The following is a 12,548-nucleotide window of genomic DNA, read 5'->3' as shown; positions in this document are numbered from 1 at the left end:
GCCAATGGCCACCCTGCTTCTAATACTGTACCCAAGAAACTGACCCCAGATCACTCCCTGACATGCCCCAAACCCTCGCTGGTCCATACTGCCTTCAGGAGAGGGCTCACTACTCCTCACCTGATCCTCAAGACCTTCCCTGGAAGTCCCCCTGCCTCCCAGCAGAACAGGGTCTCTTGGGACACCAGGATCACCAGACCCGTTCCTGACTCCTCCTACAAAGAAGCTTCAAGGCCAAGCCATGTGAGCTAAGAGCTGGAGAGTAACCCAGGAACCTTCCTGGCAGAAGAGAAGGTAGTGGGGTGCAATCACAGAGCACAGCCCTGAAGGCAAGGGGTTCTGGGGTGTAGGAAACAGTGTGGCCACAGCCTAGGTGGGGAGATGGAAAGAGCCTCAAATGTCACAATTTGGTTTTTCCTGATGATAGTGGAGAGAAATACATACAGACGTCACTTCAGAATGATCTGATGGGCGCTGGGCAGGGGACAGATGGAGGGGACAGACTGGGGAGGACAGGTCTTAGGATCCATTGGTAGAGGACTTGGGTGGGGGGTGCAGATTGAAGAGGGGTGGAGAGGAGGTCTGAAGGGGGCTGGTTGTTAAGGGCTGGAGGGAGATACAGGAGGCTCCTGGAGCCAGAAGGTATCAGAAAGCTGCTGGGGAAGAAGGGCCAGGGTAGGAGAAGCAGGCATAGGATCAGAGGAGGAGATGGTGAATGGTGGTGGGCTTGGTAACCTGGCATAAGGACAGCAAGGCCTCAAACAGCACCACTTGCTATATTGCTGGACAGACCGTAAATAGTCTGAATCAAGAGAATCCTCTTCGGATTCAGACAGACAAGGTTCGAGTCCCAGTTTTATTACTGTGTGACCTTGAGCAAATGACCTCACCTCTCCGAGCCTCAATGTGCTCTTCTGTAAAATTGGTTAGTGATCCTGACTATGGGGCGGTGGATTCAGGATTCAGCAGGAATGTCCAGCACTTCCTGAGCACACAAGAGGGGCCGACAAAATGCCGGCTACCTTTGTGACTACTAACCCGGGGGGAGACCAGTTAGGGAGCAGCTCGGCGGGAACCAAGGTCCTGTGGGTTTCATCTCTGTCTCCCAGAGAACCGGGTGGGGGTCCAGGAGTGGAAGGCCCAGGCGTTGCTGGCTCACCACCTTCAATGTCGCTGCGCCCCCTGGCGGCTGTCGCTTGCCATATCAACGGCGGGTCGGCGGGGGCCCTGGGAGGCGGCGGTGGGGGCCCGTTCTCCCCTCCCCGCACCCGAGGCCGCTCCCTCGGCGCCTCTAGTCTTCGCCTGCGTAGAGTGGGGTGTGGGGGGCGGGTAGGGAAACCCCAAGCTGGGGAGGAAGGGACTCCCCGCTGAGGCTGGCATGTGCGGGTAAACTGAGGCACGCGGCAAGTCGCGCCCCGAAGCCAGGTGTTGAGCGCGGGGCCCCACCTCCGAAGGCGGAGGAGGGGCCGCGGGCGGTGACGCGCCGAGGGCGGCGGGCGGGCGGGAGGCAGGCGGCGGCGGCGGCAGGTGCGGCCGCGGAGGGTGGAAAGGAGGAGGGAGGGGGCGGGCGGAGGGGGAGGGGAGGGCGAGGCCCGGGCACCTCCCCCTTTATAACGCGCCCCCTCCCGGGCTCTCGGGCCGCCTCCTCATCGGCTGTTTCCGTCTTGCCCCCTCGCCCGGCCGCCCCGGGCCCGGGCCCGGCCAGGGAGCCCCCAGGCCGCGGCTCGGGGGGCCGCCCCCCCATCCCCCCCGCGCCCGGCGCCCAGCGCAGCCCCGCGGAGGCGGCGCCGTCGGAGGAGGAGGAGGAGCAGGGCACTGCGGCTGGCCCCGGATCGGGCGCCAGAGCGGCAGCGGCTTCGGCAGCGGCGGCGGCGGCGGCCCGAGCCGATGCAGCGGGACGCACCACCTCGAGCCCCAGCCCCGGCGCCCCGACTCCCCGCGCCCCCGATCGGGGCCGCCGCCGGCGCCGGCGGCGGCGGAGGCGGGGGCAGCGGCGGTGGCGGAGGCGCCTCTGCAGCTTCGGCTCCTCCTGGCCTCCCGGGAACTACAAGTCCCAGGGGGCCTGGCGGCGGGCGGCGGGCGGAAGAGGCGGGGTCGGCGCCTCGAGGCCGGAAGTGGCCGTGGAGGCGGAAGTGGCGCGGCCGCGGAGGGGCCTGGAGCACGGCGGCGGGACCCGGAGCGGGAGCGGCGGCGGCGGCAGCGGCGGCGGCGGTGGTGGCAGGAGGTGGCGGCGGCGGCGTACTGGAGTCAGCCATGGCAAAGCAGTACGACTCGGTGGAGTGCCCTTTTTGTGATGAGGTGACCAAATATGAGAAGCTCGCTAAAATCGGCCAAGGCACCTTCGGGTAAGGCTGGCCCCCCCACCCCCACCCCCAGGGACCGGGAGCTTCCTGAGCCTGCACCCCTTCGGGCCGACGTCGGGACGTCCAGACCCGGGCTCGGTTGGTCGGGAAGCCACTTAGACGCAGACTTATCCCCTGGTCTCGCTAGGCCGCACCGCCACCCCGCCGGGGCCTGAAGGAGTCGGCCGGCGGGGAGGAGCCTGAGGCCCTTGATGGGGGGGCAGGGAGGGGTTGCAGAGAGGAGCCTGTGAGTGGAGCGGGATCTCTCCGCGAAACGCCCGGGTGAGGCGCAAGGAGCAGAGGGAAGGAGGTTGAGACTCGAGAAGGGACCGGAGTCACCGCGTGGTGGGGTAGCCGAGTGCCCTGGGGGACCCGGCCCAGCCCCGCCCGGGATTCCCTTTCCGGCCCTCCTCTGGTGGGGGAGGGGCGGGCCCTGCGGAAACGGCCTCTAAGAGCTCTCTTGGGTCCCCCCTCTCCGCCTGCAGGGAGGTGTTTAAGGCAAAGCACCGCAAGACCGGCCAAAAGGTGGCCCTGAAGAAGGTACTGATGGAGAACGAGAAAGAGGGGGTGAGTATGGGGTGGGGTGGGGTGGGCAGGTCGGCCAGCTCCCTTGGGCGTGAGGTTGCGTTTCCACCTTTCTCCTTTTGAGACTCTCAATGTAATAGATTCAGATTAGGTGTTTGGAAATTTCCATATTACAGGAAGTTTGACTTCCCAGTTCAGTCTTTGAATTCAGATGTCTTAGAGCTTTTGATAACTTCATTCTTAGGTGAATATGGTTGATGCCAGGAGGGGGAGCCCATGCTTGCACCCAGTGCCCCTGGGGTTTTGAAGTTAGGAAGTCTTTAAACACTTTTTTCCTTAGAGTTTAATTTTGTTGAACGCAAAAAATATATATATATAAAATAATGATTGATAATAATTACATGCAATGGTTTTAAAAAGGTGATTGGTGTTCAGTTGAAAAGCAACAGTCTCTTCTGCCACACACGTGTGTTAGTTCTGATCCAGCTTTCCAGAGACCCGCTTCTTTAATTATATATTGGTTAACTGCCAAACAGGCTAAACGCAGGCATAGGGCTAAAATTTATAAGGTTGAAGAAACTGCAGAGCGTCTGATGACTGGTTACAAAACCTTTGTGTGAAGTATCACTGTTTCAATTCATTCATTGAATTATTTTTATTCATTTCATTCAGTTCTTTATGAGGGGTACATAGTTACTCCCATTTTACATTTGTGGCATCTGAGACAACTAATTTCAGAGCCTGTGCATTGACTCTGTCTCCCAATCTTTGACCCTTCGCGTGGACCCTATGGCCAGTTCCTGGGTCTGTAGTGTGCTCACCCGCTTTTGACTTCCTCCTGTCTTTTCTCCCACCCAGTTCCCCATTACAGCATTGCGGGAGATCAAGATCCTCCAGCTTCTAAAACACGAGAATGTGGTCAACTTGATTGAGATCTGTCGAACCAAAGGTAAGTTGTTTGGATCGTGTCCCCATTTTCAGATGGAGAAACTGAGGCTTTGTTTGCGGAGTTGAAACTGGACACATTTACACTGCCTCTTCTTAACCCAGACATTCCAACTGTGACTGCTTTCTCTGGTCCTTTCATCGGAGCAGGTGCTTTCCCCAGGGCCTGCCACAGCACCCGGCCCAGAGAAGGCACTCAGAAAATATTTTACCTATGAAGGAGTTGGTACCCGGATATCCGGGTGGCCATGGGTTGGAGGGGTTGGGAGCTAGTTTGGGGGAAATGAGCTGCATATGAGGTTTCTGATTTTTTTTTTCTTGCCTCTCCCTCTCTCCTCCTCATTCTTCCTGCCTCAGCTTCCCCCTATAACCGCTGCAAAGGCAGTATATACCTGGTGTTTGACTTCTGCGAGCATGATCTTGCCGGGCTGCTGAGCAACGTCTTAGTCAAGTTCACACTATCTGAGATCAAGAGGGTCATGCAGATGTTGCTTAACGGCCTCTACTACATCCACAGGAACAAGGTGGGGGTTGGAGTGGGGGAGGAGAGAGCAAGGCTTGGGCTGGCCTTTGCACTCACTGCGGGGTGGGCATAGCTGAGGGACCCCTGGGAACCCTCCGCCTTGTGCCTCCTGCAGATCCTGCACCGGGACATGAAGGCGGCTAACGTGCTCATCACCCGCGATGGGGTTCTGAAGCTGGCGGACTTTGGGCTGGCCCGGGCCTTCAGCCTGGCCAAGAACAGCCAGCCCAACCGCTACACCAACCGTGTGGTGACCCTCTGGTACCGGCCCCCAGAGCTGTTGCTCGGTGAGGACTCTCCCGAGCTGGCAGAGGGGAGCAGGGGCTGGGCACTCAGCTCAGTCTCAGCACCCCAGCTGCCAGGGCTTCTTGAGCCACCGGCCCCAGGGGCGTGGCCTCTCCGGAGGCCATGGGGCTCAGGGGGCCCTCCCTGGTGTGCTCTTGTTCCCAGGGGAGCGGGACTACGGCCCTCCCATTGATCTGTGGGGCGCTGGGTGCATCATGGCGGAGATGTGGACCCGCAGCCCCATCATGCAGGGCAACACGGAGCAGCACCAGCTCGCCCTCATCAGCCAGCTCTGCGGCTCCATCACCCCTGAGGTGCGTCACAGCCCGCCCCTGGGGGCTGGGGAGGAGGGGGGCACGGAACGGAGGTGAAGCCCTGACCTGGACAGGTGGCTGTGGAGGGTCAGGGTCTGCTGTTCAGAGCCAGGGAGACGTCAGGGCTCTGCTGCGTCCCCAGTTACTGGGGTTTTCCGGCAAGGCATCTTGAGCGCCTCACCTCAGAGCTGCTCTGTGCCGTGAGACATCTGTGGTTCTGTCAGGCTTGGCACACGTGTCCCAGGCGATTCATGTCAAAGGGTACTCCGTGCCCGTGTCCCGTCTGTGGTCACTGCTGCTTTGACTGCAGAGGGCTCTGAACTGCCCTCTGGGGTGGTCTGCAAGCATCTGAGCAAGTTGTACATATTTACTTATTTATTTTTGGCTGCTCTGGATCTTCATTGCTGCGCCTGGGCTTTCTCTAGTTGCAGTGTGGGGGGCTTCTCTTGCTCCGGAGCACTGACTTTAGAGCCGGGCTTCAGTCGTTGTGGCGCACGGGCTTCGTTGCTCCATGGTTATGTGGAATCTTGCCAGACCAGGGATCAAACCCATGTGCCCTGCATCAGCAGGCAGTTCTTAACCATCGGATCACCAGGGAAGTCCTGAACAGAGACGTATCCGGTCACTGAATACGTACTTGACCAGTGGACCAGCCACATACCCCGCTGGACTAACTCTTATCCTCTTTCAATGCCTCCCCCCTGCCCCAGGTGTGGCCAAATGTGGACAAGTACGAGCTGTTTGAGAAAGTGGAGCTGGTCAAGGGCCAGAAGCGGAAGGTGAAGGACAGGCTGAAGGCCTACGTGCGAGACCCCTACGCGCTGGACCTCATTGACAAGCTGCTGGTGCTGGATCCCGCCCAGCGCATCGACAGTGACGACGCCCTCAACCATGACTTCTTCTGGTCCGACCCCATGCCCTCGGACCTCAAGGGCATGCTGTCCACCCACCTGACATCCATGTTCGAGTACCTGGCACCTCCACGCCGGAAGGGCAGCCAGATCACCCAGCAGTCCACCAACCAGAGCCGGAATCCCGCCACCACCAACCAGACGGAGTTTGAGCGCGTCTTCTGAGGGCCGGCTGCTGTTGCTTCTCGTTAGGGCCGTGGTTTTGGTTTTTTTTCTTCTGCTCTGTGACTTGCACCGTGGAGATTATGGGGCATGTGAGTTTTTCCTCTAGCGCATATCTTATTTAATCTGCACCCTGGGCATCGGGCACCAACCGAGCAGACTGGAGTAAAACTTTGGCGGAGAGTCCAGGAAGGCACCTGAGCTGCCTCACCTTGTTCCCTGGCTTTGGCAGTGATGCCCAGAGGGTCTCCCTTTACCTTAGGACAGGACTGGGGGGGGGGGGGGGGAGGCATGCCCCACCTGTGACTCTTGAGAGACCCCAGCATGTTGGGAGGAGGGGACGGGTCCCTCACCCACCCCGGCCCTCCCTGTGGGATGAGAAACTTCCGTGGGGCACAGAACCAGCCTCAGGAATGGGAACGGGCTGCTCTCAGCCTAGCCCTCAGAACCTCTGGGGCGGACGGAAGCTCTTGGTTTCTTCAATAGGACAGTTTTATCGTGTTGATTTTGTTCGATTGTTCAGAGACATTCCTGGGTACAGGCTGGTCAGTTACAATTAAAGTTGACTCTTTTTCAGTAAACGGCTGTGTGCTGTGTTCTGTGTTCAGACCGCCAGCTCTTAACCCTGTAGCTGACCACTGAGATTGGATTTGTCAGGACGTGGTACTTCCTTTGTCCCAGTTCATGTCCCCTGACATACCTTCAGGGGACTTCTGTCTCGTTTATTTCTCCTGAGTACCCAAGCGGCAGGTACCATGATGCTCCCTTATTCTCCTCTCCACTCAGTGTCAGAGAAAGCAGGGAGACAGATGAGAAAAGGGACCCAGTCTGCTGAGGAGGAAACGGGGGGACCTTCTGTGAGCCGCATCTGCAGCGGTGACCCAGTGGGGCAGAGTCTGCCTTGGCTGACAGACTTGTTCAGACTTGACTTACAAACACAGGAGGCTGGAAAGGCTTCTAGCCAGTGGAATGACAACAGATCTGTAACCTGCAGGAGTTCTCGGGCTGCTGACCAGAGAGTGGCAAGAGAGGAAATGACCAGAAGAGCTGAAGGGTCTCCAGGGCCTTGCGGAGGTGGCAGTAGCTTGAGTTAGGGTGGCAAGCGGGCAGGAGAACAGGGAACAGTTAGCAGAAGCTTGGGTCGTGCGGGCTCAGAGCTGGGACACTCAGAGGAACAGCACATTCTGGGGAATACCTTTGATACATTTCCTGTGAGTCTGAAATCTGAAATAGGCACATGTGAAGCACATTCTACATTCTATGCAGTGAAGCCCTCCTAAAGAGGACCTGGGAAAAAAGGTTGGCAAAACTTTTTGCCTGAACTGTCCTTTGCTGGTAGGTATTAACCTGGGTCACAGCTTCACAAAAGGCAAGTGAAAGGAAAAAATTTAAAAATCATGACTAGCCTATTCGATTCTTGGGGCTGCCAAACACAGAATAACCAACATTCTCTGTTCTGGGGGCGAAAAGTCTGAAATCGAGTTGTCATCGGCAAGGTTGGTTCCTTCCGCAGGCTTCGGGAGAATCTGTTCTAGCCCCAAGCCTAGGAAGCCTTCAGAGAGCTCTGTACAGAGAGGAACACAATCTGGTGATTTAAAAAAAAATCCAAGTTTTTTTTTTTTTTTTAATTTTCTGATGGCACTGCATGGTGGTCAGGATCTTAGGTCCCTGACCAGGGATAGAACTCATGCTCCACTGGAGTGGGAACACAGCCTTAAGCGCTGGACCACCAGGGAATTCCCACAATCTGACTTAAACAGAAAACAGTGGAAAACATGGGGCTTCCCTGGTGGCTCAATGGTAATGAATCTGCCTGCTGATGCAGGAGACGCAGGTTCAATCCCTGATGCGGGAAGATCCCATATGCTGTGGAGCAACTAAGCCTTTGTGCCACAACTATTGTGCCTGTGCTCTCCAGTGCGGGAACAACTGCTAAGCCCATGTGCCCTAGAGCCTATGCTCTGAAACAAGAGAAGCCATTGCAGTGAGAAGACCTTGCTCTGCAACTAGAAATTACATTGCAACTAGAAAGGAATCCCCACTCACCACAGCCAGAGAGAAGCCCAGTAGCAACAAAGACCCAGCACACCAAAAATAAAATTATTTAAAAAAAATAACAGAATGGAGTTTTCTCAGAAAACTAAAAATAGAATTACCGTATGATCCAGCAATCACTCCTGGGCATATATCCAGATGAAATTATAATTCAAAAAGACATGCACTCCTATGTTCAATAGCCAAGACATGGAAACAACCTGATGTCCAGCAACAGATAATGAATAAAGAAGATGTGGTACATGTACAATGAAATACTAGTCAGCCATAAGGAGATCCAACCAGTCCATCTAAGGAAATCAGTCCTGAATACTCATTGGAAGGACTGATGCTGAAGCTGAAGCTACAATACTTTGGCCACCTGACGTTAAGAACTGACTCACTGGGAAAGACCCTGTTGCTGGGAAAGATTGGAGGCAGAGGGAGAAGGGGACAACAGAAGATGAGATGGTTGGATGGCATCACCAACTCGACGGACATGAGTTTGAGCAAGCTCCGGGAGTTGGTGATAGGGAAGCCTGGTGTGCTACAGTCTATGGGGTCGCAAAGAGTCACAGCTGAGCAACTAAACTGAACTGACAGAGCAGAAAATAATGCCATTTTCTGCAACAGGGATGCAACTAGAGAATATCATACTAAGTCAAGTCAGACAAATACCAGGTGATACCACTTACATGTGGAACCCGAAAGATGACACTAATGAACTTACTTATGAAACAGGAATGGAATCTGGGTGGTAGAGAATTGACTAGTGGTTGCCAAGAGGGAGAGTGGTTGGAGAGAGATGGATTGAGAGTTTGGGATTAACAGATGCAAACTAGTATATGTAGAATGGATAAACAAAAAATCCTACTATATAACACAGGGAACAACATTCAATTTCCTCCGATAAGCCACAACAGAAAAGAATATGAAAAAGAACGTATATACATGTATAACTGAGTCACTTTCCTGTATAGCAGGAATTAATACAACACTGTAATTCACAGGAGGCACTAGTGGTAAAGAACCCACCTGCCAATGCAGGAGACTTGGGTTCAATCCCTGGGTCAGGATGTAAGAGACTTGGGTTAAATCCATGGGTCAGGAAGATCCCCTGGAGGAGGGCTTGGCAGCCCACTCTAGTATTCTTGCCTGGAGAATCCCATGAACAGATGAGCCTGAATGAAACCTCTCAAGGGTTGGAACAGAACTGGACATATAAACTTTCTGCCACTCCCAAGACGAAGAGGGCTGCAGTGTCCAGGCTGAGATGGCAGGTATACATCTGGTGTCTAGTTCAGGGCCCCCCAAAGTCTAGACACACACAAAATTTGGGAGTTGTCAGCTCTCCCAGTTGGTTTTTAAAGTCCCATCACAGGAAGAGGGGAGAAGAGACGAGGCCCACTGGGACACTCCAGGGTTCAGTGTCATCAGGGACTTGAGGACAACAACAGACAAAATAAGAAGAGACCAGAGGGGGCTTCCCTGATGGCTCAGCAGTAAAGAACCCACCTGCAGGAGACACTGGCGCAATCCCTGATCCAGGAAGATCCCACATGCCTTGGAGCAACTTAGCCCGTGTGACACAGCTGTTAACCTGTGCGCTAGAGCCCGAGAGCCGAAAGTACTGAACCCAGGTGCTGTGACTAGTGAAGCCCTCACCCCCTACAGCCAGTGTTCCCCAACAAGAGAAGTCACCCCTCAATGAGACGCCCTAGCACTGCAACTAGAAAGTAGCTCCTGATCACCAAAACTAGAGGGAAGCCCACCCAGCAAGGAAGACCCAGCATAGCCCAAAATAAATAACTGTATAAAAGAGTTACTCTTTAAAAAAAATCAGAGACCATAGGGGACTTGCCTGACAGTCAAGTGACTGAGACTTCACTTTCCAATGCAGAGGGTGCAGGTTAGATCCCTGGTTGGGGATCTAAGATCCCACATGCTTCGCAGCCAAAAAAATAAACAAAAAACAGGAGCAGGACTTCCTTGGTGGCGCAGTGGATAAGAATCCGCCTGCCAATGTAGGGAACAAGGGTTCGATCCCTGGTTCTCGAACATTCTGCATGGAGCACAGCAACAAAGCCCATGTGCCACAACTGCTGAGCCAGGGCTGCAATTACTGAGCCCACGTGCTGCCACTACCAAAGCCTGAGCGCCTGGAGCCTGTGCTTGTCAACAAGAGAAGACTTTGCAATGATAAGCCCGTACACCACAGTGAAGAGTAGCTCCACTTGCTGCAACTAGAAAAAGCCCAGACAAAGTAATGAAGGCCCGGTGCAACCAAAAAAAAAAAAGAAGAAGCAATACTGTTATAAATTCAATAAAGACTTTAAAAAAAAAAAAAAAGTCATACTCTTTAAAAAAGAAGAAGAGACCATAGAGGGTATTCCATGGTAGTCCAGTGGTTGGGTCTTGGCGCTTTCACTGCCAGGCCCCAGGTTCGATCCCTGGTTGGGGAACTAAGATCCTGCAAATTGGGAAACATGGCCAAAAGAAGAGAGAGAGGGAGACTAAGAAGAATGGGATCCAGGAGCTAAAGAGACAGAGGGTGTTTTTGAGACATAGGATCGATCACTTAGACAAATACTGCTAATAGGCCCAGGAAATGGGGGTGAAGACTGACCATCAGGTTTAGCCATGCTGACCTCAGTGGTGACTTTGGCAAGAGCCACTGGATGGATTGTTTCAGATGAAACCCCTCTGGGAGCAGTAGGATCCCTGGAGAACAGGAGGAGAGGAACCAAAGAAGAAGTAGAATAATCTACTGTAGGAGGGTCAGGGAAGGAGCTAATCTTGCATATGTGTGATTGGGATGGGAACCAGCACATCATAGAATGCACAGCAGGGGAGGATACCTGTTAATTCTTGTCCTGTACACAGAAGAGCCACGTGGCCCAGTGTACTGTGGCCACACCAGGGCTGTAACCTCAAAGATCATGCCCCTACCCTGTTCTCTGCCACCTCTGCCTGATCCGTCCATGATGTTCAGGGCAACTTTGCTTGTGGAAAAGCACGAGCCCCCATCAGCTTCAGTAAGTTAGAGCAGCACTCCCCCAGGGTCAGCACACATCCAATCCCTGACTCACAGGTCTGTGTCCAGGATCTAGAGCAGGGCCCTGTGACAGGATGCTGGGCAGCCACGCAAAAGGACAAGAAGTACATGCACTGTGACAGGAAGACATTCCAAAGACAACAGGTAGAAAGAGCAAGTTACAAAATACTGGGTTGGCCAGAAAGTTCGTGGTTTTACCATGAGATTGTATGGAAAAACTCAAATGAACTTATTGGCCAACCCAGTATCTCCTGCTTCCACTCTTCTGTAAGGAAAACGGAAGCAAGCACACTAAAACGTTACCCGTGTTTATTCGGGGTGGTTCTGTCCTTTAGGTGGCGCTAATGGTAAAGAACCTATCTTCCAATGCAGGAGACGTAAGAGATTCAGGTTCAATCCCTGGGTTGGGAAGGTCTCCTGGGAGGGCATGGCAATATTATCGCCTGAAGAATCCCATGGACAGAGGAGCCTGGTGGGCTACAGTCCATGGGGTTGCTAAGAGTCAGACATGACTGAGTGAATTCGCAGCACTGTCTTTTATGCTTCTGTCTGTTTTCTCATATTTCCTGAATTAATATTTTTACTCATACAATTAAACCATATTTTAAAAACAACCAGGGCTTCTCTGTGGTCCAGGGGTTAAGAATCTGCCTTGCAATGCAAAGTACATGGGTTCCATCCCTGGTCCAGATGCCTTGGAGCAACTAAGCCCGAGCACCATAACTAGTGAGCCCTCACGGGCCCAGAGCCCAGGCTCCACAACAAGAGAAGGGAGCATGTTGTGAAGCCCTCATACTGCAACAAAGAGTAGCCCCCACTTGCAACTAGAGTGCAACAATGAAGATCCACCACAGCTAAAAAAAAATCTAAACTTTAAAAAAAAATAAAAACAACCAAGTGAAAGTCACTCAGTTGTGTCTGACTCTTTGTGACCCCGTGGCTTATACAGGCCATGAAATTCTCTAGGCCAGAATACTGGAGTGGGTAGCCTTTCCCTTCTCCAGGGGATCTTCCTAACCTAGGGATCGAACCCAGGTCTCTCGCTTCGCGGGTGGATTCTAAACAACCAAAAACAACCAAAATAGGTTCTAAACCCTGGAGCTTCTGGCTCCTCTCTCTCCCCACCCTTCATCTCCCCATAGAACACCCCAGAGAGGAGGCTGGGATGAAGCTGGCAGGTGTGAGTCTAATCCTGTTTATCCTTGAACCCTGGGGTGATGTGAGTGTCATCCTCACCTGTGAAGGGAGGTGTGTAGCCAGGAATGAGCACTCTCAGAGGGCAGGGCCTCGTGGGGGCATCACCTGAGGCAGCCTGGCACCCAGGGGTCTCCCAAACACTAGAGCGAGTTAGCCAGCGGTCTGGCAGATGACTGGAGAGGCCGCGGAAACGGGAAAGGCCTTCACCAGCTTATTTGACTGGGCCCTCGATGTCACCCTGTAGGCCGAGGATGG

At 54.0% G+C, this 12,548-nt stretch overlaps 2 protein-coding genes across 2 annotated transcripts; one reads left to right on the top strand and one right to left on the bottom strand.

The window, feature by feature from the left end:
* Window positions 1–519: 519 nt before the first annotated feature.
* On the bottom strand, window positions 520–1,744 carry LOC122703072 (WAS/WASL-interacting protein family member 1-like). Its single transcript, XM_043917167.1, has 3 exons — window positions 1,401–1,744; window positions 1,160–1,302; window positions 520–629 (listed from the first exon to the last, which is right to left on the bottom strand). The coding sequence occupies exons 1-3, from the start codon at window positions 1,742–1,744 to the stop codon at window positions 520–522; spliced, it is 597 nt and encodes a 198-aa protein (XP_043773102.1).
* Window positions 1,618–6,588, top strand: CDK9 (cyclin dependent kinase 9). Its single transcript, XM_043916973.1, has 7 exons — window positions 1,618–2,345; window positions 2,828–2,909; window positions 3,726–3,816; window positions 4,170–4,336; window positions 4,451–4,622; window positions 4,786–4,934; window positions 5,645–6,588. Exons 1-7 carry the CDS (start codon window positions 1,888–1,890, stop codon window positions 6,008–6,010), a joined length of 1,485 nt encoding a protein of 494 aa, XP_043772908.1. The 5' UTR covers window positions 1,618–1,887; the 3' UTR covers window positions 6,011–6,588.
* Window positions 6,589–12,548: the final 5,960 nt, after the last annotated feature.

This window comes from Cervus elaphus, chromosome 11, assembly GCF_910594005.1.
Source record: "Cervus elaphus chromosome 11, mCerEla1.1, whole genome shotgun sequence".
NCBI lineage: Eukaryota > Metazoa > Chordata > Mammalia > Artiodactyla > Cervidae > Cervus > Cervus elaphus.
The sequence above is the reverse complement of the archived record's forward strand: the minus strand, read 5'-3'. Positions and strand labels throughout refer to the sequence as shown.